Source organism: Acanthopagrus latus, chromosome 7, assembly GCF_904848185.1.
Source record: "Acanthopagrus latus isolate v.2019 chromosome 7, fAcaLat1.1, whole genome shotgun sequence".
Lineage (NCBI taxonomy): Eukaryota > Metazoa > Chordata > Actinopteri > Spariformes > Sparidae > Acanthopagrus > Acanthopagrus latus.
This window is the reverse complement of record NC_051045.1, coordinates 3,465,127-3,489,472: the sequence shown is the minus strand read 5'-3', so window position 1 is coordinate 3,489,472 and position 24,346 is coordinate 3,465,127. Positions and strand designations below refer to the sequence as shown.

The following is a 24,346-nucleotide window of genomic DNA, read 5'->3' as shown; positions in this document are numbered from 1 at the left end:
ATATCTCGAGATTTACGTCCGCGGAAGGCGCCTACAACGAGACTTCAAGTCAGTTAAAGGGCAACTCCACCAATTTCTCACCTTAAAGTGTGCTTAAAGGTCTGAGTGAGTACAACGACATATGTAGGAAAAATATTATAAAGGTCTTTTGCAGCTCCAGAAGGAAGCTGCATGTAATTTGATAAATTGCCTCGAGTGATGTCACACATTTGGCAAAGATGCATTGTGGGTAACATAGGCACCAGATTTTCAAAAGTAAGAAGAACATGTAGGATGAAGCTGGGGGTATTCTTGGGTTTGCTGCATCAGTTTTCTAACTGTCCAAAATGAGTCCAACATTGTTATATGTGACTGTTGACTGCTTTTCAAAGCATGGTGCCTACATTACCCACAATGCACTGAAGCCACAGAGGCAATTGATCATTTACAGTGTGAAATGCTTGAATTGTAGTTCAAAACATTTTCAACAGAATGAGAAGAAAAAACAAAGAAATCTGTTTTGTGTTGAAGAGATATCCACATAAATTACCAAGACTTCACATTTCTAAACCAAAAACATTTTTCTTTATAGATTTATTCTTTTCACTGACAAAAATATCTTTACAGCGACCATCCCTGGTGTCAGATCTGTCTTTGCATTTTTAAAGGTGAAACCAAAGGTGTATCTAAAAATCAAGACACCGCACACAACAAATACTTTTTTTTTACTAAAAGAATAAATTTTATTTCAGCACTGTAAGTCATTTCCCAACCAGTACAAACATGACTGCCATCTTTTGTCTCTTTCTGAACCATTCCTCCCCTCCCTCTGTGAGATCAGACCACCAACAGCCAGACAATTTAAAAAAAAAAAAAAAAAAAAGCTTTCTTTTTCTCGTCTTTCCACAAACAGTCTGGTGCTTCCATAATGCTAACAATGATGACAAATTATACCAACCATAATTATAACAGCAATAATGATGATGATAATATTTCTATAACAATAATATTATGGATAAATTTTAACCCTTTTCGCTGCACAGGTAGTTTTAGGTGGCCCTGGGTACAGAAGTACATGCATTGGCAGACTTGTGGCTGTGATTGACCGTGACAAGAACTGGCCCACAAAGATCAACTCGAGCCCTTTGACAGGGACTCTTCCATGGGGGGACGGGGCTGGGGGGATTATACTGGAGCTTGGGGAGCTTCTGAGGGGGGGAGTGGCAGTGTAGAGAGAGACAGACAGAATAGGGACCTTTATTCAAACTGGACAAAATGCTGTGAGAATCCTGCAAATAGATCAGAACAGGTACAACAAAACCGATGATTCCTTTCCACACTCTGTATGACAGACAATAACACTGTTTTAACGTCTACAACACTACATAGTACATTTCTATTCTGGGACTTTGGGTTCTCTTTACATTGTCGAGCTCTTCAGCGAAGCTCCCATCTGCGTAGGCAGCGAGGCAGGATGCTCTTATCATTTCATCATCAGGCACAGAGAGGCGGAATTTTCCTCGTGACAACTTAAGCTGAGATTTTTTGGCCGTTACGTCTTCCTGGAAGAACCAGAAATCCTTTTTTTTTTTTTTTTGAATGGTGCTCAAATTCATGGATTGTAAACAGCTGACAACTCCACACTTGTTGGTTTTCTAGTGCTGCAATGATAAGTTTCATTACAAATCAATCAGTGCATTATTTTCTCAGTTAACGTTAATAGTTTGGTGTATAACATGGCCACCAAAGCCCAAGGCGATGCTGTCAAATTGCTTGTTTAGATATACAGTTTAATGTCACATAAAGAAACAAAGTCATTTTCATGATCAATTAATCTTATTGTTTCAATTTAAACATTTTCCCAGTGTGATGAAATCAAATTACTTGTTTTATTCAACCAACAGTGTGGTAAAGTTCAGCATGAAATCGTCATTTTTCAGGCACTGGGACGAGCAAATATTTGGTATTTTTGCTCTAAAAGTGACTTAAATTAATTTCTGTTAATCAACTAATCAGTGCAGCTCTATAAAGCATTAAAAACAAGTCCACTTCTGACATTTTCCTTAATAAAAATAATCAATTTCATCCTTTTATAGACTAAACCGTGTTTGAGTCTCACTCTTCTTATTTATGCTGAGATGAAAACATTTTTTTTTGTGACTTCTACTTGAAGACCAGCTGATCTCAGATTTGTTTATTTGAGGAAAATCCAGCCTCTTTCAACAGCCTCCATCCCCACACATGTAGCGACTCGGTGTGGTAATAAGTTGCTCTATCATTCTGGATCTGAGAATTTAAAAGGCAAGCTTGAGAGAGAGCGCAACAATTACACGTGAGACAAAAAAAAAAAAAAATGCAAAAGAGGGCGCCAAAACCCCAGCACGTCTGAAAGCATATTTGTCAGGTGTCGTTCCTTCCTGTGTTATTAGTGTAGATCTGAGGTCAACGCGTGCGGCGGTTCACACAACCTTGAATTCAGTCAATGGAGAAGATACGACTGAGCGCGAGCGCAAACGAGCGAGTGAGCAAGCGAGCGAGCCTGAACATTTTTTGCTACTCGCTCGCTCTGTCCACACAAACACACTTCCTTCCTTCTTCCCTGTCTGTCTGCGTCTCCACAGTGTTTAAAACAAAACGAAAAAAAAAACCACCATTGCCTCACAGACTTGTCAGATAAATCACACGTGCTGTAATGTCATAATATATATATAATCATACTCATCAGAAAACTTGTTACTCGGGGGGGGCAAACCATCAACGTCGGGGGGTCGGGGGGCAGGAGGACTATGGGGGCTTTATAGGGGCGTCGAGGGGGATGCTAGGTGTACTTTGGTTCTCAGGTGTTTACAAGAGATGTTTCGCTGCTTTGTGCAAGGGCGCAGACTTCAGCTTAGATTGATAATGAGTCGACCACAAAATTGTTATCAGGGATATTATGAGAATAATCATAATACATAGTGCAGACGACGATTTTCAATTCGAAAAAACGGGCAATATTTACTTACGTACATAATAAACGGTGGTCTAAAGATGCCATATAAAATACAGGTAAGGAAAATCGCAATCATTACAGTTCAAATCTCTAGGTTGGCTAAGCGTATTTCAGTACTAACTGAAGCAATGGTAGAAGGATTAGATTAGAAGATGTAATAACATTAAAAATAGTAAGAAAAAACACATTTGCACAATTGAATAAAACCGTTTTTGATTTTTTTTTTTCTGATTTTTTTTTCCAGACTCTGGCTAGATACATACAGAAACTGATTATCAACGTTAATATAACCTTTACTGTTAGTTGGGTTGATTAAGGGGCGGGGCAGCCCACAGAGAAAAAGAGAGAGAAAAAAAAAAAACGGCCAATAGAAACGGTCCTAAGGGCTAAAGGAGAGGCAGAGAGGGAGGTGGAGAGAGTGAAAGAGAGAACTGAGATACAGGAGGGGGGGGAGATTAACTGTGTGTAAAATATCTGAGTGTGTTTTATGTGTGACTGTTTTTTATGAGAATCAGTGGGTATCGGTGTGTTTGTGTGTGTGTTGTGTGTATGCATGGCTGCGTGTACTCTATGGGGGATACTGGAGGGCGGAGAAAAGAAATGAATGAACAGTTTGGGGGTTGTAGAGAGGGACGGGGGAGGTGAGAAAGTGTCGTAGCAGGGTGGGCGGGGGAGTTAGGATAACAAGCATAAAAATCACTGATCAAATATCTATCGAACTAAAACAGACAAGGACAAGAGAGGGACACTACATCATGTATTGTGTTGACTTTTTTTTTTTTAAATCCATACTAGCTACTGTGTAACTCAGGGTTTAACATCTATGTATCTGTGTGTGTTTGTGTATGTTCGTGTGTGTGTGTGTGTGGATGTGTTGTGGATATATGGTTGCTTCTGTGCCTACCGGACACCTCTAACGTGTACTGTTTTTTGTTGTTTTTTTTTTTTAATCCGTCCATGCAAACTCGAACGTGTGGGATTTATTTTATTTATTTATTTATATTTTTTTTTATTTATTTTCAGAGTCAGTAGAATGTGTTACCAAATGATCTCTGATGAACTGACGACCACTCCACTGGGAACTGAAACTGCACAAAATCACTTCAGCACAAAAGCAGAGAGAATGCTGCTGGTAACAAATGCAACTGAATACCTGTCTGTCGTGTGTGTGTGTTTGTGTATATATGTATGTTTATGTGTGTGAGTGTGTGTGTGTGTGTGTTACTGTTGTCTGGCGAGCGAATCAAGAGAGGGCATCGTATACCAGATCACACTCTGGCTCGCCGCAGAAAAAGCCATCTTCTAACAATGTACTGTTGCGATACACGTATTTGTACTAATGTCAAAAGTTGAAAGCAGTTAAGTATATGACTCCTAGTAATTCTAGACTTAGTATTTCGGCCAGTGGAGCTATATTCTCTAGCCTAGTCTTGGTGTCTGTTTATTACAGTCCTGTGTTAAGCCCGACGCTGTTACCTACTCTTAACCTATGAACACCTACAGCAATCACATGCTTCATCTCTACCGATATCGGCTAACAAAGTCCGAACCTCTGGTTTCATTTGGTGTTGGTGTAAGAGACGGCGGCGTGGCCCAGCCCTGTGACGATGAGCGTAGGCCTACACTCACGGCTGGCTGAACTGTCAGCATTTCACTGTAATGGTTGAGTTCATAACTGAGGGGATGTCTGACGCGACTACATTAACACTTACATATATAGTCAGGGTTTTGTCCTTCAAAATGGCATTTCAGAAGAGCTTTTTCCATGTCAATTTTGTGGCACACGATAGAGCACAAGTCATCAACATAGTAAGAAAATAAGGTGCTTCTTGTTGACTTGCCTTTTTTTTTTTTTTAACATAGTGAGCTCATTTCAACCTCTCTTAGTAGTAAGTTTATAGAGATTACAATGTTCATGGCCAGCATCTCTCAGGCAGTTATCTGTCGGTCTACTGCTTATACATTTGCAGTTGTGCTACCAGTAAATGGTAAGTTGTATTTCCGTAGTCAGATGAAATCTACTATGGGGGACACATCTCATTCTCTACAAACATAAGTGCTCTAATAAAACAATTCATTATCTTAGAAGTCTCAGATTGTGAGCGGCACACTCGGGTCCGCCATGAGGCCTCTCTCACTCTCTCTCTTCTGTCATGTGATCCAACCCATAAAGCCTCTGCTGTGTTGGGCGGAGGTACTTCAGGGCAGGGAAGTGCTTCCTGTTGGTCTAAAGTGACACACCGGAGCTCCGCGGGGCAACAGCTCTCGGTGTTGCTCAATCACCACCAGAAGGTGGGGGGATCTTTGAGGCGTTGTTGCCACACCCCTTTTATATCACTGGCTGCCTCAGTCGGCTAGCCGTATTAAAATACACTTTGGAAATAACTTTTAAGAAATCTGATTTGCAGGAATCCTTGACATGGAGATCAGGAGTCCTTTCAGCTTCATTGCAAAGTTCTTGATTGAACGTGAGGCCAGTCTGAAGGGAACTCTGCCTGGCAGCAGTAACCCAGATCCATACCATTCATTTCCATCTTTTTGCCGGGCAGCATTATTCTTTTTCTTTTTGGCCTTTAACTCCAGAAGGTGCCTCAGAGTTTTTCATTTCTTTATCACCTGGTAGAGGACTGTCCAGTGTGGTTTAACATTTTTAAAACAAAGTGCTTCTTTGTCTGAAACCACTCTGTTCACATTCTGACGTCTCTCAAATAGATCTCTACCTTTAAATGTAGTTCTACATGTCATAATGATTTACTTATGCGCGGGGGACACCCCTCACACACTGTCAATTAACCTGTATAGGGGCTTTTTAAATTTTCCATATATTTAAATACAACATCAAGTGCATCTGTTGGGGAAATACAATCAAAGCTTTGGGACAAAGGGACATGGGGGATGGGAGGATAATATAATAATGCACTTTTTCTTTTTTGAGGAGCGGGGTAATATCTTGCATACTTTGGGGCTTAAGGTGCATAAATTCATGGGGTCTCTTAGCACAGATAAGCACTAGGCTATGCTACATAGGTCAAAGTGAGATAGCACGCCAATACCATGGTGGTGTAGAAGTGCTCCTATGATTAATAACCAATCAATCAATATAGAGGTTTGTTGTTAGTAGGTATACTAACACTGTGTGTTTAGCAGTGCTGCTAGCCTGCAGAGTTTGGGGAATGAGGGTCGCTGCACATGTCCAGAGTCAAACTCTGAACAACTCTCTGAATTCATGTAAGACAAACCTCACACAAGATGGCTATGGCAACAAACCGCATCAACACACAACTACCAACCATGGCGACCGGGCCTAGATGCTGTAACCATGGAAACCACATCCATTCTGTCACCGTAACCGCAAGCTTAACATCTGTGTGCAGAGATTCATACAATGGGACCATTAAAACACAAAATAATAAATTCAAACTGTACAGATTCTCATACGTACTAGGGGGCTCGTTTAAAAGGTGGCTTTAAATGGGGGGGGGGCTTCAAGCTTATCTTACTTTGAGTGCAGGAGGGAGGCATTTAGGATTTTTGAGGGGTGGGGCGCTTACAGACTCATGGAGAAAACCTCTCTTCATAAAACAATGTAAAACCACATGAGAAAACTAAAAAGGAAGTAACAGCTAACTGCTTGAGCCTATCACATGGAGCAGCAGGTAAGAGGAGGAGGAGCCTCCGATCACTTCCTGCTCCATGTGACGATGTGCACAGCTAGCAGGCAGGGCTACAAAAACAGGGAAAGGCAGTCGAACACAGAGAACTCTCTCAGAGCAGTGCATCCTGGGAGGGATGCCTTCACTCTTCCTTCTGTAGTGCTCCGTCTGACGGGCAGTCGTCAAGGCAACAGGGGGCCTCCACTTCCACCCCCTCTGATTGGTTGTCTCTGCTGGCTAAGGCACACGGGACTGGCTGGGCCAGGGGGGCCAGCTCCAAGGGCTGGCCGATGGCGGAGGCTGCTGAGCTGCCATTCAGCTGCTGAGTCGCGACCTCTGGCGTGGAGCCCGCCTCCTCTGAGGGCTTTGGGGGAGAGCTGGGTGGGGGCGGTGACGACGTCTGGAGGGGGACAGACAGGCAGAATCTTAAGAGAACAGCAGGAGATGTGATGGAAAGTAGGAATGTGACGTTCCCTGCCGATCACAACTCCTGAGGGAAAATGTATTGCAAGATTTAAGAGCTTCGTGTGAGGGTTTGGCCCGCGTCTCGTGACGTACCTGTGTTCTGTTGGCAGGTGTCTTTTTCACTCCCCTAACTTTCGCTGGAATCTCTTTACCCCTCCTGTGATGAAGACATGGAGAGAAGTTTTGATGTGGCACACAACTAGTATCAGTAGTCTGCTTTACATTTCTGAACTAGATGGCTTTGCAAGATGAGGCCAAAGCATTTAGTGAGTACACTGCCACCTAGAGACGTGTTGGTGACATGCTGGCCAACACACACTGCAGCAAGTTACAAGACTTTAACCAACCTGCTGACTAAATTATTATCTAAGATCATGACATTGTCAGACAGAAACATAAATGCAGGTAAATGACAGTAAGTGTGCTCTGTAATCAGCTATATTGACACTGATCAAAGAGGGAATTGAAAATTCGATTGAAAATTGCAGTAAAATAACTACAAACTACATTATAAATGTGGCTGCTGAAGAACAGACAGTCCTCTGTAAAAAAGTCTTGTAACTGTGACAGAGGACACAAAAGATGCTTCCAAACTGATGTGGATAATTTTCTGAAATCTACTTTAACACACAAGAAAAATTTCCTTCGCCGTTTTTGCTCCTCAGGCAGTAATTTAATTAAGATCACTTAGGTTAACTGGCAGATTGCATAGTTACAATTGTTAGACTGTCAAAGATTCCCACCTTTACAAAAATGCAGTTTAAAAGCACTTTGGTGTGCTTTGCAGTCAAGTCTGATACATAATGTAGTGAAATGTGTTCTTCAACGTGCTTTGTTAGCCATCTAGCTAATGTTGCTGCCTTAATTGAGTTTGTATCTTCAGGTAATGCCGGTAACAGCATTGACTTGCAAAACATAAATTACTCCACCACTCTCTGAGACTGAGGGAATATTTTCTATAAGCATACTGTCTGTAACAGAACTATACAGCAGCCTGTTTGCCTTTGAAGAGAAAGATATTATTAATGCATGCTAATGCTATTTGCTATGACTAAAAGGCATTTCAATGTTTTGAGAATAGACTTAAACATTGTAATAATGACAAACAACCTTGGAAAGCTGGTGGTTTAATGAGCGAGAATGTCGTAGTTGTAGCATCATCTTACTCACCCTCTCCCTGCTCCCACCGACACCACCTGCATGTTGAACCCCCCTCTCCCACGGATTGGTTTGTTTCCAGCCCACTGGCCAACGACCATGCCAGCGATCTCCAGTTTCCCTCCCTGAGGGGGGATGGACTGGATGCCTGAAGACATAAGAAAAGACAACTGAGACGGACTCAAATAACAGTCTTAAGATATACCACTTACAAACGACAAACTGACTATTTTGCACTTTAATTTTGATGTGTTATCCTCTAAACTGAGCATAATGCAAACTTAAAAGCCTACATCCATTCCAGTCTAAGTATGCTTTAAAATGTCCATGTGGAGAAAGCAACAGGTGGAAATAGAGCATCAGTGTACCTGGGAAGGCTCTGGGTCTGTGCTGTGCTGGGTGATGTGGATGATGTGGGTGATGATGAGGAGGCATGCCGCCCATGGGGCGAGGTGGGTAGATTGGAGGCATGGGGTAGAAAGGGGGCACCATGGTTGGTGGGAGGAAGGCAGGAGGTGGAAGAGGAGGTGGAGGAGGAGGGGGGCGGGAGAAGTTGATGCCCTCGAGGATCGCCTGACGCATCTTCTCCACCTTGGACACCAGCTCCTCCTGCAGAGCAGAAAGACAAGTGTGGAAAACCTGCGACCATCTAAACGGCTGAGTGGTTGTAGCTGATAGGTGTTCATTTCAGTTCATTTCTGCCAATACACACACACACACACTCATTCACAAAACCACATGGACATACACACAGTAAACTCAGGTTCGTACCTGCCCCTCACACATGTCCAGCAGGGCGGCCCGGTCACGAGCAGCCCGGGCCAGTTTGCTCTGGAACAGTTTGCCGTCAAAAAAGCCCCAGGGACAGCAGTGTTCCCATGGCAACGGCTGGCCGCAGACATCATTGATGAACAGCGCTGTGTCAACGCCGGCCATAAAGAGAGAGGCCAGCTGCACACCACGGGCATCCACTTTCTCCACCTAACAGACACCCACAAATGTAGAATTACACCATTTTTAAACTGTAGGCAGCCAGAGACGAGTAGTAGAGAAGCTAGAAGAAGAAACGGCGCTGAAGAGTTGTGAATCGTGAAGTCCTGAACACATGGTATGTGGGCACACGTTACATCGTGTCTCAAAGGAGACAAGATGTGAAGTGTGAAACCTTTTGTTGCTTATTAATGAACAAATTTTGCTTGCAACACCAAAAAGGAGTCTTCTAAGATTACGACAACATACCGGTTCCCAGAAAAGTTGGAACACTCTTTCAGATTAAAAGTATAAATAGAATGCAATAATTTTCATATATACACTCTGTTTATTTACAAGAAGTGTTCCTGAGCCTATCTATCAACGTCATTTTTACATTCATGTCTCACACAGTGGTGAACTTGGCCCCATCCTCGCTGGTGAAGAGCTGAGCCTTTCAAAGATGCATCATCAATCATCATACTATCACCTGTTTACCTTACAAACAGGTGAATTTAGAGTGTTCCACAACTTTCCCAGTCTTTTGTTGTCGCTGTCCCGACTTAACTGAAACGTGCTGCTGCCATAAAATTCACAAAAAAGCATAATTGTACAAAAATACACAGCGTCTTCAACATCAAGCAGCTGCACCACTGAGTCTGCTGATGCATTATTCTTATGCAAATAAAATGTGTTTATACTACACAAAGGTGATGAATCAAAACCACAAAAAAAACCAAGGTAACTCAAAATAAATATGCAGAAATCGCCTGTATTCTGTTGCCTATTATTATCCGACAATGAGGGAGTGTAGTCTTACCTTGAGCTCCTGTAGCTGGTCGGGTTCGTAGAGCTGACTGGAAACAGCCTGAGCCAGAAAGGCATCTAGCTCATGTCTCTGGAGGATCCTTCCCCCAGGCCACTGCATCATATACCTGAGAGGGAAGAAATACAAAGCTCTCTTTAGAATAGGGACACAGAGCTGAAGTGAAAGCAATACAGGCTCCAACACAGCGACTCTCTCTAGACAACGCATCTGTCTGACAGGGAAAGTCTGATAGCAGCTTTTCAAGGCTGTCAATTCTACATCGCTCCTCATGCTACACTGAGTGATGGTCTCTCAGTCTAAACCGTGTCCACTGACCCTTTGCATGACACACTATTTGGGCAATAAGGCCTCCTTCAGTCGCTGCTCCCCCACTCCTCTGCTGCAATTCTGAAATATGTTGAGCCAGTTTTGAGGATGTCATGTCTTTTTCTGCTGTGACAATTCAAAATGTCCCCCAAGGAAAAGGCAAATTAGATGGCATGTGCATGCAAGGCACTTCAAACTAAAGTTTTGTGCCTTAAAATGGTTGAATATTTTCTGTCGATAGAGAAACAAATTTCAACAAAAGAATATTAATCAGTTTTTCCTCGAGCCAAAGATGATGATGATTTTAAATGTCTTGTCCAAATTAACATCCTTAAACCCAAAGATGCTCTATCCTGAAACACCTAGCAGCAAATCCTCACATCTGAGAAGCTGAAACAAGCACATTTTGGGCATCTTTGCCAAATGAAAACTACTCAAGTGATTAGTAAAAATAGTTGCGCATAGAAATTCATTTATCTGCAAACATTTCAGCTAAGTAAGAGCTAAAAATTGAAACACACACTCTCACTGAGAGGCTCGTGAGTCATACCTGAGCACACAGCACATGAGCAGCAGATGCTGTGGGACCTGTGCTGGGTTGAGGAGGGCTGGGCAGTCAGAGCGTAGGCAGGCAAGGAAGGCCCTGGTTCTCCTGGAGCGGTCCTCACTGGCACGGCCCAACCACAGCCGCCGCAGGTTGGGGCAAGTCCACTCCCGGAAACACAGGGCCGGAATCAGCTCCGGAGTCAGGGCCGACTTGGCTTTACCGCTGCTCCACTCTTTGACAATCACTGGAGGAACTGCATCACAGAATCAGCAGAAGTGTGTTGGTATAAAAATGAACAATATGAACTGAAGAAGAATATTTTGTTAGATAAAAACACGATGTACGTTTTGGAAATGATTACATCTATTTCAATAAATTTGGTCAGTCGGACTTGACAACCCTCTGGAGTTATTGGAAATGTTTGTATCATATGAGTCAGAAACAATCCTACTCCCACTGCTGAAATCTTATTCAACAAATAGTATAATACTAATAAAATTAGTGTAGACTGATCTTTATCTATGACTATGGAATAAAATCCTAGCTTCTCTCCTGCCAGGCGGCTGAAAGATCCACTCGACAAGTCATCAACCTTTATGGAGAAGCCTGAAAAGCTAATGATTATTATTTATTCAATATCCCAATATTCTAGGTTTATGTGACATAAACAATGGTTGCAACAGCTACATTGGCGAACTGTCGCACAATATAACCTGAATATAAAAAAATACCCATCCTGAAGTTAACTGGCTGCCTGGAAGACATTTCAGAGTACATTTAGCTAAAACACCTTTTCAACGTTCTTATCGATCCCCCGGCTCAGAGAAAAAATACTTTTACCTCTATGTTAAAGTTCTGTGGAAAATTATCTAACTATCAATGAATAAATCTGAGAATATCTAGAGTCCACATACACAACAATGATCAACATATCTCCCATACTGCCCTCATTTATCTCTTCTACTTCAGTCCCAGGACCTACCTTCCAGGGGAGCCCTCTTGCGGAGAGCGAGCCTCTCCAGGCGACGGTGTGTTTCAGCCAGACTGAAGAGGACGCCGTATGCATACTGTCGGGCCGCACGGAACAGCAGCGAGGCAGGAGGCAGCTCAGAGTTACACTCATCCTCTATACACACTGGCATCTTCATCTCTCCCTGAGGGATGCGGTGGGTAGAGTGAGAAGGAAGGACAGGGTGAATAACAGGAGAGTTTAAAGTACCGTGAGCTCTGACCTCCATTGCCATTTTTGTAACTCTTGTTTAACTCAAAAAGAGATGGCCTTTCAAAGACACAAGTGCAAAGAAAAATACCTTGGTCAATATGTGGAAAATCTGGGGGTACATCAGTCCTCTTCTGTGTCTGTGCTCGGCTACACGAAGAACCTCAGCACTGACCTAAAATGAGCAAACACAGTGACAAAATTTTTCCGGACACCATACAGCTGTGTTTAGTTTGAAAATGTCTAATCTAAGTCTCTAATGGACACACACCTGAGGCAGAGGGGGTGTGGTAATGTCCATGTGACTCCGCGTCGCCATAGACAACAGTGACGGAATGTTTGACCCGCTCCCGTTGCCTTGGGAACCGTCTCCAGAGGCTGAGCCCCCCCTTCCGGCAGGATCCTCCCACCGAGAGGGCTTGTCTGTCAAATGGCTAAGAAAAAAAAAGGGTTGATGGGAGAGTTTAGTCATCCTGGCTGGACTCCAGAGTTTCTGCACGGAAAGCGTTTCCTCAAACACATTTTGCATAGATGTTCATTTTGTTTTACGGCCTCTCAGACACTTAAAACATTCTCCACAAGTCAAAGGTATCCCAATTTGGACTCGTAAAGCTTTCATTTAAAAAGACTGATGGATCAACAAAACATGAAGAGAAAAAAACAAAAAAAACAAAAAACAAAAAAACAACAACACACGTGTCTCCTCAGTAGATGATTTCCCCTGCAGTTGTGATCCCTGAAACTCTAAGCTGTGGCACTTAACACCATAAGGTTGTTGACAAAAAGTCAGCCAACAAGTGTGTGATATGATATAGAGCGGCTATGGATGCATTGCATTCTGGAAAGAGCTTTCAGCTCTCCAGCTGACTTGAGGGATGTCCTGATCAAGTAACTTTTTGGCCCCAGTCCCATTTCTGATATTTACATAACGGTTGGATAAACGTATCTGATTTGATCAAAAATATTACATTAATTATCATATTTATAAGCTTAATTTATGTTGATATTATATGGATGAAGGTTTATTTTGGAGAATGCGACTCCTGAAATTGATGTGACCTGATCTGCTACAGAGAAGAGAGATCGCTCTGTTAGGGTTCTTGTTCTTCCCTCATAAACAATCTTCAGCCGAGAGCTTTCAGAGAGCACTTTAACCGCACAGCTGACAGGTTTAATGTTGGCCTGTCACCAACTTAATGCTAGAATTAACATAACTTAGTGACGGCTGGTATGATCTGCTACCATAGACATTTGACGTCAGGCTGAGCAATATAATCCATATCATACTGTTTTGGTTACACAAGTCTTTTCTTTGTTTTTAAGGTTTCATTACAGTAAAGTGATGTTATTTTCTGAACTTTTCAGACTGTTGTACTTGCTCATATTCAGGACAGGCTCACACTACAGGAGTTCTATAACCCTAATCGAGTTTGAATACAGACTACAACATGCACATAAATAGAATTATCGCAGATTTTCGTGTCTCTAATCTCAAACATGTAACTGCTTGAAAATAATGCCGCATCAAACACTACAGGATGTTATTAAGGAAGCAATGCACCACCTCACAGGGACGCAGAAATAAACAAAATGGAGGTTGTGGCATGACACACTTGCTGTACTAACATCAGCACGTTGCTGTGAGAAGGCAGAGCACATTTGTCTGAATGAGAACATTTTGGGGGAAAAAAGATCAACATGGAGGTGAGCTGCACCACCAGCTGCTGCGGGATATCGTTCTTGTAGGCTTTTGCGAAAGCACTGATGTAATGACAATCACAGTCATCTGGATTTAATTAATTTCTTACACATTTGATATTTATAGACACATCCCCAGTGAGTCAGTTAGCAGTTTGGGATTTCTCTTTTTTTCACTGGTTTATCTTGACAATACTGCTGAAGACTGGGGGCATCCCAGCAGCTAGAGAGGTTTAAGACTGGAATCTGTACAGCCATCACACTACCAGACAAGCTGTGCTGACCTTCTGGACCGAACAAGCTCTGGACCAGATTTCTTCTCTGTTTATCAGCAGAGCCAATCTGGGTCAAATCAGCCCAAAATTCCTGTAGCGTGCACCCTTAATTTTCACTCATGTATACAGTGAAATGCTCAAGGAGATGAAATTTCAACACTCGCAGGCTAAAGTGAGAAAAACACTTTATGCTACGGTAAAGAAAGGATCGACTTTGATCAGGTTTATTTTAGCTGAAAACAAACCATTAAAATATATATGCACACTGCATGGATTTAATTATTGCAGCATTTAATTTACAATCTGGGATTCAGCTGCTTACTCTCTCATGTCAAGCGCCATTTTCCTCATGGGCACTACTGTTGTTAAGTGTAAGCTGTACACATACCTTGAAAGCTAAGCTCTTCTTGTGTTTACTCCAAACAAGTGTTATGTAAAGTGCTTTGCTCCACCTAAAAAGCCAAAGCCCGCCCTTCGTTTGATCTAATTAAGGAGCTCACTGTCCGCTAAAGCCTGACAGGTGTAAACATGGCTGTGTGTCTTACTTTGTGTTATTGTCGTTGGGTTCATCTCCATCTGATGACGAGGAAGGAGACGGAGAGGGACCAGACTGAGTGCTGGTGTGATGGTTGGGTAATCGACTTCCCCCCTGAGTGGAATCATATGGAGCTGACCAATCAGAGAAGCCCATCTTGCCCGTCAGTGAATCATTGCAGTCTTGGGACGGCGGCGGTGGGTTCTGGAACAGAGGGGTGGAGCCAGGTCCATATGGAGCATTTTGATAGGGTGGCTTAAACCCTGGAACCTGGGGAGGTGGGAACTGTGATTGGACAGAGAGGAGAGGAGAGGAGGAGAAGGAAGAAAAGAAGTGTAGGAGCAGACAAGAAAAGAAGGAGCAGAGGAGAGAAAGAGGGGAGGGAGGAGGAGAAGATGTCTCAGGGACGGGAACTACTGCCCTATTTTATTTCAGATCAAACTAGAAGCATCTAATCAAGGCTGGTGGGGGGCTTTGGGATGGAAAGGACTGCAACCCCTCCCTCCCTCAGCCAGTGTTTCCCCTAAATGAGCACATGCCACAAAGGGATTTCAAAGAGCAAAAAAAAACAAAAAAAAAACGTAATCCACTCTACTACATGTAGATTCATGCAGAGCAGAGAGCAAATTACATCAAAGAGGACGAAGGATTACAGAGATTTGGAATCTACCTGATTCTTTCCAGGCTGCATCGGTCCCATGTGACCAGGTGGTCCCCCAAATGGATTGGGTCCAAACCCAGGTACTGCAGCAGGGATAGAAAAACCAGGGACGTAAATTAACAAAAACGATGACGTAGTGATGTAAACTAGTGGTGCTGTTTTCTAAAGCAAGCCGTTTACTACTCACAGATGAAAGACGAGGGCCCCATGTTGGGCGAGCGTGGTTTGGAGGCAGCTGAGAAATACTCCACAGCTTTCTTGAATCGCTCCACCTTGTCCTCCATACGAGACTGGAAACGAAGGCAACAAAGCATTATGTTGTCTGAATATCACGCTGGGATTCTGAAAGTGAAACGTCCTGAGTAACTGCTGAGTAATTCCCTGAGTAATTTCACAGTCAAAGCGGTGATTTATTAACTCAATGTTGGCTAAATGAACAATTAATATCGCAGACTTCATCCAACTCCCAAAAAGACACTCAGTTCACCGCCACGTGGGAAAGAGGAGCATAAAATACTTACAGTTGGGTTGGGATGGGTCCTGAAACCCAGTTTAATCAGGCCCTGAGGCTAAACTATAAAATGCTGTAGTATTGATAAGCTCTGACGTTAACAGTTATTTATCGGTGCTTTGTAATGTTCTGATGTAATTTAGTCTCCCCTGCAGTGCTGCTGCTGCCACACACACACACACACACACACACACACACACACACACACACTGAGGTCAGCAGCGAGGCAGCGGCTGAGACAGTGAAGTGAACCAGATGGTGATGACTCGAAATACACTTGAATTGACGACAACAACCCTAATTACTGTAAGCGCAATAAAACTTTTGCAAGTAAAAAGCCAATACTGTATCAATATACATACTGTTCAACACGGATACGTAGAAAGCAATCATGTCACTGATGTCAGGAATATTGTTCATTTTAGTGACATCTTAAATTTCTGGTGAGATGTTATACCGATATTATATTCCTGTTCTGAATGTATACTTTTATATAATAAAGATATATTCTTGAAAACATAATTATTTCATAAAAGAATAATCAACTGAGGGAGTACTGATAAAGCAGCAAATCAGTGGAATATTAATGAAAGATGCAATATTGAAATCTTATCTTAAATACCGATCCCTTACACTTTCTCTTTTAAAATGACACTTGTTGGTTCATTTTCTGATGATCGACAGACCAATTCATCGACTGACAGTTTCATCGCATTAGATTTCAGCCGTTACAGCTAATGCAGTTTTAGCTTGACCGCCAAATGAAGCAAACATGTTTCACAGTAATACATATTGTGTAAAACTGTGATACCATGACACTATATTTCCAGGAAAGGTTATTGCGTCACGATGATGGATGCAGATCGGACAAAAGTCTCCTCACACTCACACAACATGACTGCAGCCCATTTCACAGACATGTAGACAGAATGTGACTTATATGAGTAATCGACACTTAAAACACTGCTGCAGCTCAACGCCATGATGAACTGAAGCCAGACAAGCCTGTTCGGCACATGGATTAATGTATAAGGCGTGGTGTAATTCTATGTTTCAGCCCTGATGTGAGAGGAAGTCCAAATGCTGACTCAGATCTTGTGTCAACAGCCCTGACCGATTCAACCATCAGCAACAGGATGGTATGCTGGGTCAGAAACAAGCTGTCAGATATAGTTTCCTTTTAAATTCGGAAACGTAGATTTTATATTTACTGTAAGATTTCACAGCACAAAGTATTGATCAATGACAAAGGTACACATGACCTACCTGTGACTGTTTGAAGACATCTCTGGCGATGGCATCGAGGTTTCCCAGGTCTTTGATGGAGGATACGTACTCTGAGACGGCCTTGATCACCACCTCGCAGGGCGGCAGCACCAACTGATGGGCTCGCACCTGAGAGAGAACAATACAGGTTTTAATCCCCATATACCTGACTGGGCGGGGTGGACACTTTGAAAGTTACTGAACATTTTATTTCATGCAAGTAGACAAAAACATGTTGCTACTTATTACACAGTGGTGTTGTAGAGGACAGGACTGACGGTTATCTAGTCAAGAAAAAGCAGCAGAGCCCAACAGATGTCACTGAAATTACAAGTTGATGATAGTTTACAGATTTTGGGCATTATTCCATTGACAGATCATTGCAGAAGGCATTTGTTGTATTGTGAAAGTAAAGACATAAATCTATCTTTACACAAGTCAGACTCACTACATGTTTTGTAACTGTTCAAGTCTCACTTTTCTGACACAGTTTGATTCAAAGATAAATTCTGGCTATTTAAATATTCCTATGGAGCCAATAAAAAAAAAAAAAGAGAGAGACAGCATTGAGAAGATGGCTTCACTTCAGGCTCTCTCGCTAATTAAGCTGCATCTGATTCTGATCCTGCACTTGTCTGGCTCATTAACTTAAAAATGTAATTCAGATGTTCGGTTTTATGAGAGATGAGATGAAAGACTAGATTGCGAGTTTTTCACAAGTCGGCCAGATATCTGAACATTTACACATTTTAAAACATGTTCTTACTGTTTCAAGTCACGTCTCTGTCATCTTTTAATCACATTTTTCCTATTTTATTAACTATATCTTTAACAGGATAAAGGATTTTAAAGTCAGACAGCTAGATTTAAAGATATCTATCTAAAATAACATCAGCAGCAGCTGTTGTTCACTGCTAATGTATTTTCAATAGGGATGTTCCGATACGAGTCAGAGTATCAGAAATGCCTCAGATTTGCTATAAATGCACGAGCCTATGCTCCAATCCAATACAACATTATTAATCTATTCGAAAAAGGGACCCTGCTAATTCACAGCTGCCTCATTTTTTTACTGGTTAAGTAGGCAATAACTTAAAACGGCCAGCGACTTGTGCAGCTTGTCATCCAGGATCTTCAGGATGTTATCTTTGGTAAGCGACTTCCTCAGCTCGTTGCGCTCAAAGACAGAAACAATTACTGCCAAAAAAAGTATAAATATGTCCACACAGTCGCACACGAGGAACACATGTGCAGCGCATCAATTTCTTATCATCTACAGCTAGTTGGCTTACCATGGTTTGTCAATGTTTACAGTTTTCACGATAAATGACTTTTAAAGAATCTTATTTGCTCCTCTTTTTGTTTTCCCTGCTGTACTGAAAACATATCGATCTGTGACCCTCAAATCGAGGTACACAAGGAACTGCTAATTTTGTGTACTGCTACGAGACGGGACTGGTGTCACTGGTTACCAATATAGCACAACAGTGTGTTCACATATATGAAAATAAGAGACTAAGTGAAGGCAAAGAATGCCATGGCAGGCAGCGAAGTGGCGTTTTCTCTCCTCAGTCTGTTGTTTTCATACATCACACCACCTCCAAGTCTGCTATCACACTTACACCACGAACAAATAGCTCTGAAAAAAACAGAGGTTCGAACAATTTTTGAACACAGTTAATCAAACAAGGCCCAATTTGTCTGGACCATGCACGAAATATTCTAACATTACAAAAAAGCTCTCAATCGTTTCATACTTCACATATGTTCCATGTTTGCAAACAAGTGTTGGGAAATGACAAAATATTCTTCTTCTCTATTCTTGTCTGTGTTTATCATTTTACATTTATCTGGATGATATTTCTCCTGATAACTATACTATCTTTTCTTCATATCACGCATGCATTCCTTCTAATCATTTATATAAATGTCAAGTTGTTAAGAAAAATAACCATTTCCTGTGACACTATAAAAGCCTTACATCGTTTTGCCCCATAATCACTTAAAGGATTTTACTGTGAAAAAGAAGCACTCAGCATCAGCAAATTGACACAGTAGTAAGGAGAATAACAGAAAACAAGGAGGCTTTTCTCTGAATGATAATGAACTAGAAGCAAAATTGGATATAAAAGGTCTTTTTCTGTTTACATTTAAATCAAATCAGGGCTGATGCATTTAAGTAATTACTGTATGACATGATCATGACAGTTAGTATCTTCTGAGAGAGAAGCTTATTGTTTAAGAGGACTTAGAAACATACCTTGAGAGAAGCTAGTGGGTGTTCTGGTCCCAGCAGACTCCAGTGGAAGGCAGCCAGGTCCTCATCAGGCAGAATATGATTTCCTGCAAGAAAGGAACGTTCGCAAATGTTTGTTGTGTCAATGAACAAGGGCGACAGACGAAGAGGGGCGCCAAAAATACAAATCACAGGTTGGAGTGAGTGTGTTTCAGTGACAGAGCGTCAGAGAAATGTGTGGTACATGTTTGATTTGCTGTGTTTGTGTGTGAAGCCTGATGTGTGTGAGTTTGCGCTGCTCCTCACCCAGCAGAGCAGCGAAGCATGGCAGGTGCTGTGTCTTGAGCCCGAGCTGCCTGGCGGCCTCAGACAGCAGGTACTGGTGTGTGGTCAGGTTCTTGCCGTTCCAGCTCAGTTTGAGCGCGTGTGAGGAGAAGTAGGCGGGGACGTTGCAGAGGGCGAACTCAGAATCCTGAGCAATCAGGCCAGCAAATCCAAAGTCCCTGTAGAGAGACAGCACTTCCTGGTGGTGGTCCTCCAAGGTCTGTACAACCTGTAGATGCAGAGAGGACAAACTCTGTCTGCTGTGTCATGACTAGACAAACTCTGGTATGGCACCTCATAAAATGTTAACATCCTGCTCGGAGAAATGTGGCTTCCTCCATGTCCCATTTTGATCTTGTATTCTCATTCTTTTTTATTAAAATGTATTGCAATATTACAGGTACAGGATATAAATCCTCCACACCAGAGTGTAAGATTTAGAACAATCATACAACAAAAAAGAAACATACCATAGTATCAAAACATTTTTTAAAAAACTATTACAAATGGCTTTATAATTATATAAAATATGCTATATTCCAGTAGATTCAGTTACAGTAATTTATAAAGAAAAACTCTGGTATATTGGGTTTTAAAAATCTATGTGTCCATCTAGACAAAACAAGATGTTTGAAGATGTCATCTTGGGCTTCAGGGAAAATTTTATAGACAAAACAACTAATTGATAAGAACAAAAACTAATCAACAATGAAAATAATCACAAGTTTCAGCCCTGATCACAGTAGTTTAGAACTTCAATGATGAGTTGATTAACTGATTAGTTTATCAGAAAATGTATCTGGAAGTATCTTGATTATTGTTCAAGTCATTCTTCAACCAAATATGTCCAACTTCATCAAAATACCTTCTTGATTAAAGATTCATGTAACAACTGGCCACCTGTAGAATTCATAAATAAAAACAGCGGCAACATATCACCAGTATAACCACTAACTGCAGTCAACTGGAGCTGCTGATGGCTAGTTAACTCAGTTAGCTGCGCAGCTAGCGCTGTTAACTGGGACACAGCGGCGAGAACATCTGAAGCACTCAACAGGTTTTGACTTCAGATCAAAAGTGTTGTTTCCTCAAATTCTGCTGATCATTTTGTTATATTTCAAACTTCTTAAAAACTTTCCATCCTTAGACATGTCTTTAAATCAAGAAAATAATAATCATTAGTTTCTGTACAGTCTCACAAAGACCATGAAACACCCCAACACAGCAAAAAGATGAACTGGCATCTGTGAAACTGATGAGCTACCATGCTGGCAGTCGCTGCTGCATACTCGGTTTATTGAGACGATAGAGATGACTGACAGCTGACACACTTGGCATACCAACAACATACTAAAGCTCAATAGCAATGAAAAGAAAACAATAAAATTGGTCTGCTTGCAAAAATAAGTGTGTGGGAAAATTAGTTCCAAATTACTGGTTGCGATGCAGATACCTGGGCTTAGGGCAAAACAATTGCTTTAGAGGACACTCATGCAGAAACCTTATGGTGAATGAGGTGCATGGTTATGCCACAAAACTAGAACAGGGGAGCTTCATGATTAAGCCAGAATCGTTATGTTAATCTTGTTAATCAACGTCAGTGTTAATCAATGTGGAAACTAAATAATTTGATATAGTTACTTCATTAAAAATCTATTTAACAAGCTACAATTTGGGGCAGGGAAGGCAAGGCTGATTGAGGAATCGGTTTCATGACAAAGTTGTTCAAACTGCTTATTAATTCTCGTGTCACGCACTAATAAATAAAACTGAAACGGATAACCAATTTCACCCAGAATAAAAATGTATGCAATCATTCCAAACAGACAGACCAAACATGTGTGCAGTACTTGTAATGCTGAGTAGGACACCAAAGCAATATCTGCACAGAGGGGAAAAACAGTGACTTTAGTAAACGTGTAATCCAAGCAGAGGTGAGATACTTGAAGGAGCAGAAATAGGACTGTATTTCAGAGCACAGGAAGGAAAAACAAGCAAGTACACACGGGAACTGTGAGTAATGATGCCATACGCGCACAAGGAACATCAGAACGAGTTGTACTGTAATGTGGGTGGGATTTTTCTATTCTAACAAGAATCATCTCATACACTATTGCATTGTCTGTTTTTTCTAATACTAGCATGCAAGGAGATGGGAGGGTAGATCAAAAGCAAAAAGCAAAAAAAAAAACAGAGACCGCTGGGTAAAGATGACAGGAGGGAACCTTGAGAGGCAATCAGCGGTGTAGCTGCATTTACTGCAGGCCTTCAACGTAACGTTATGACTCACATTTCCTTTTTCAAACATGTTATTCTTTAGCCTATAACCCGTCTGCTTTGGAGAGTTGGATGACACAGTCTTCATTTCACCTTACTGTATTCTCTAGTAATAGGGAGAGGCAGACATAGTACATCCACCTTACTCTACTTTATTTCATATCAGATAAAATAGTAACAAGCCAATAGGTTAGAAATAAATATACTCAATCACAAACCAAAGGAAATGCACAAAGTAAGGCATTAGTAATGCACTACTTTCAGGTACTGGGGGCCTATAAATAGTCTTTCCACTCAGCAGTTCCTCAACAATGTATGACAGGTTCATTGAGTTCATGTTATGTAATATATAGGCTAGGCTAGGTCATGTTGAACAAGGATGCACATGCTGGTTTAGCCAGTAGCCACTGCTTCTGATATCTAGAAGAAAAAAAAAATCTGTTGCACTGGATGCATTCCTCCTCCCAGTGGACCATCCCAAATACAAGAGGGCAGAACAGGCCCGCTACAGGCACCAGACAGAGGCAGAAATATATGCTGTTAGAGGCAGTGAGAGCAAGGCAGCCCGCTTATCAGCAGATTAGATTTGTATTTGTTTAAACCTTAACATAACAAAATTCCAGATTGACTCATTTATTTGTGCTGGGGGGGCAGGTAGTTACAATCGGTCGCCAACTGGAAGGAGTTAAAACAGCGCTACATGATGTCAGCTACTATATGGGCGTGCAACAAGAGAGTGCAAGTGTTAAATGAAATGCACGCCATATGACCACAATAAAACAACTTAACAAATTGCTCACCCGCACTCGGAAGCGGAACATAGCGAGGCGGACGCAGTGGCTGAGGCAGGCCGGGGGCAGGAACCATGCCCTTGGAGGCGGGGTGGCCTTGCTGCCGACGTGGTTGACTATCAGCTGTGCCGTCTGTCTCTGGCCCTGAGCTCGCCGCGCCCACTCGGGCCAGCGCTCCTTCCCCAGTGTGCCGTTGAAAACCACGACCAGCTCCAGGCCACCCTGGTACAGGCACGCCTGTGACAGAGCAGCCAGGTAGCCCAGCATGGCGTTCCACTCACCCCCGCACACCCAGTCCGTCTGGTAGCCGCCGTAGAGGCGCTGCAGGCCGGAGTCAGCGTCGATTAGGATCCTGGCAGGCGGGGGCGGGGGAGGCATGGGCCCGGGGTGATGTGGGTGGTGGTGTGGGTGATGGTGGTGAGGGGGCTGGCGGGCCGCGGTACGGGCAAGCTTCAGGAGGTCCACCGGGACTGCGGCCCCGGGACACCGCTTCTCTAAATACTCTTGAAAACCCTGCACTCCCATGACGGTGTTGTTGAGCCTATGTGTCTGGCCGGGAGCAGGCTCTGAATACGTTCTGTACGCCGTGTTTGAAATGTGATGTGGGGCGAGACTGTAGCTAGCTGTGCACTTCAGGCAAGCTAACTGGTCTCCGATGTAGTGACTAACTGTAGTTTAGTTAACCCTGCAAAACAACTTATCTGTCACCCAGACTATTGAAATGAGTCACCATACACCGCTGAACTAGTGTGTCAGCTAGCGTTACTTATCCAGAGATATCAAAATGCCAATTTCTCAGTTTTGGTCGTGGGTGCTCAGTTTAGTGTCCATCGCTGTGGATTTTTGGTTAGATGCCAGCAAGGCCAGTGTAGCTACCTACTACCAGAAAAAGTTCAACATTTTTCCTGATCCCATAATTTGGCTTTAACACAACCAGCTTCAAAAATGTAGTTGGCAGCAAATAACGGAAATGCAGCAAGGTGGTGGATATTATCGAGAAATGCCTACAAAACAGTTATTCTGCTGGTTTGTGCACATGAATCAGATGCAATACTGCGCATTAGTTAGCAACCCACAGGCTGGATGGCCAGTTCGCGGACATGATGTTAACCGAGCAGCTTGCAAAATCTTAATTTCTACCTGACAGCTACAGTATTTGACATTTACTCTTGCACTACCTCGGGCAAATGTCACCACGTGCGTAGCGGTAGCTTGTTGGGTCGCAGGTGTCAGAATATCAATTAAAACAAACTAACAAGCTGTGTGCCTGGCTCACTGGCTAGCTGTACTAACATTTGCTAACTGTGTGGCTAGCTGTTAGCTGCTGGCAGGGTCCCCGGCGTGATTTGACGCGTCAACTCCCGAAGACAAGTCCGGGGCGGACACGACGCGGAATGAGATGGATGTTTGACGAAATAAAAGAAAAGTAACTAAAAGAAAAGAAAAATAAAAGCCCGATGGTGCCTCCCTCGCTTTCTTCCACACTCACGGCTTCATGTTGCAGAGGGGAACATTACTTCCAAGCGACATCAGCCATCTTGCGACTTCCTCGCGGCCCAGTGGAGTGGGAGGGAAGGCGGAGGGAGTGGAGGGAGGAGGCGCGGCCGCGGGGAAGCTGGGTAATGGAGTCCACAAACCCTATCACGTCCAACTGG

General features: G+C 42.6%; 1 protein-coding gene across 2 annotated transcripts; it reads right to left on the bottom strand.

Moving 5' to 3' along the window:
* Positions 1–694: 694 nt before the first annotated feature.
* On the bottom strand, positions 695–24,252 carry fam120c (family with sequence similarity 120C). Of its 2 annotated transcripts, none has more exons than XM_037103864.1 (17): positions 22,701–24,252; positions 19,606–19,852; positions 19,324–19,406; positions 17,064–17,192; positions 15,474–15,576; positions 15,296–15,369; positions 14,636–14,829; positions 12,389–12,551; positions 12,209–12,292; positions 11,881–12,052; positions 10,902–11,151; positions 10,037–10,151; positions 9,019–9,228; positions 8,616–8,856; positions 8,260–8,395; positions 7,183–7,246; positions 695–7,024 (listed from the first exon to the last, which is right to left on the bottom strand). In XM_037103864.1, the coding sequence occupies exons 1-17, from the start codon at positions 23,214–23,216 to the stop codon at positions 6,767–6,769; spliced, it is 3,039 nt and encodes a 1,012-aa protein (XP_036959759.1). In that variant the 5' UTR covers positions 23,217–24,252; the 3' UTR covers positions 695–6,766. The 2 variants fall into 2 exon arrangements, with proteins under 2 accessions (XP_036959759.1, XP_036959758.1); XM_037103863.1 differs by having other exon boundaries at positions 14,636–14,910; positions 22,701–24,251.
* Positions 24,253–24,346: the final 94 nt, after the last annotated feature.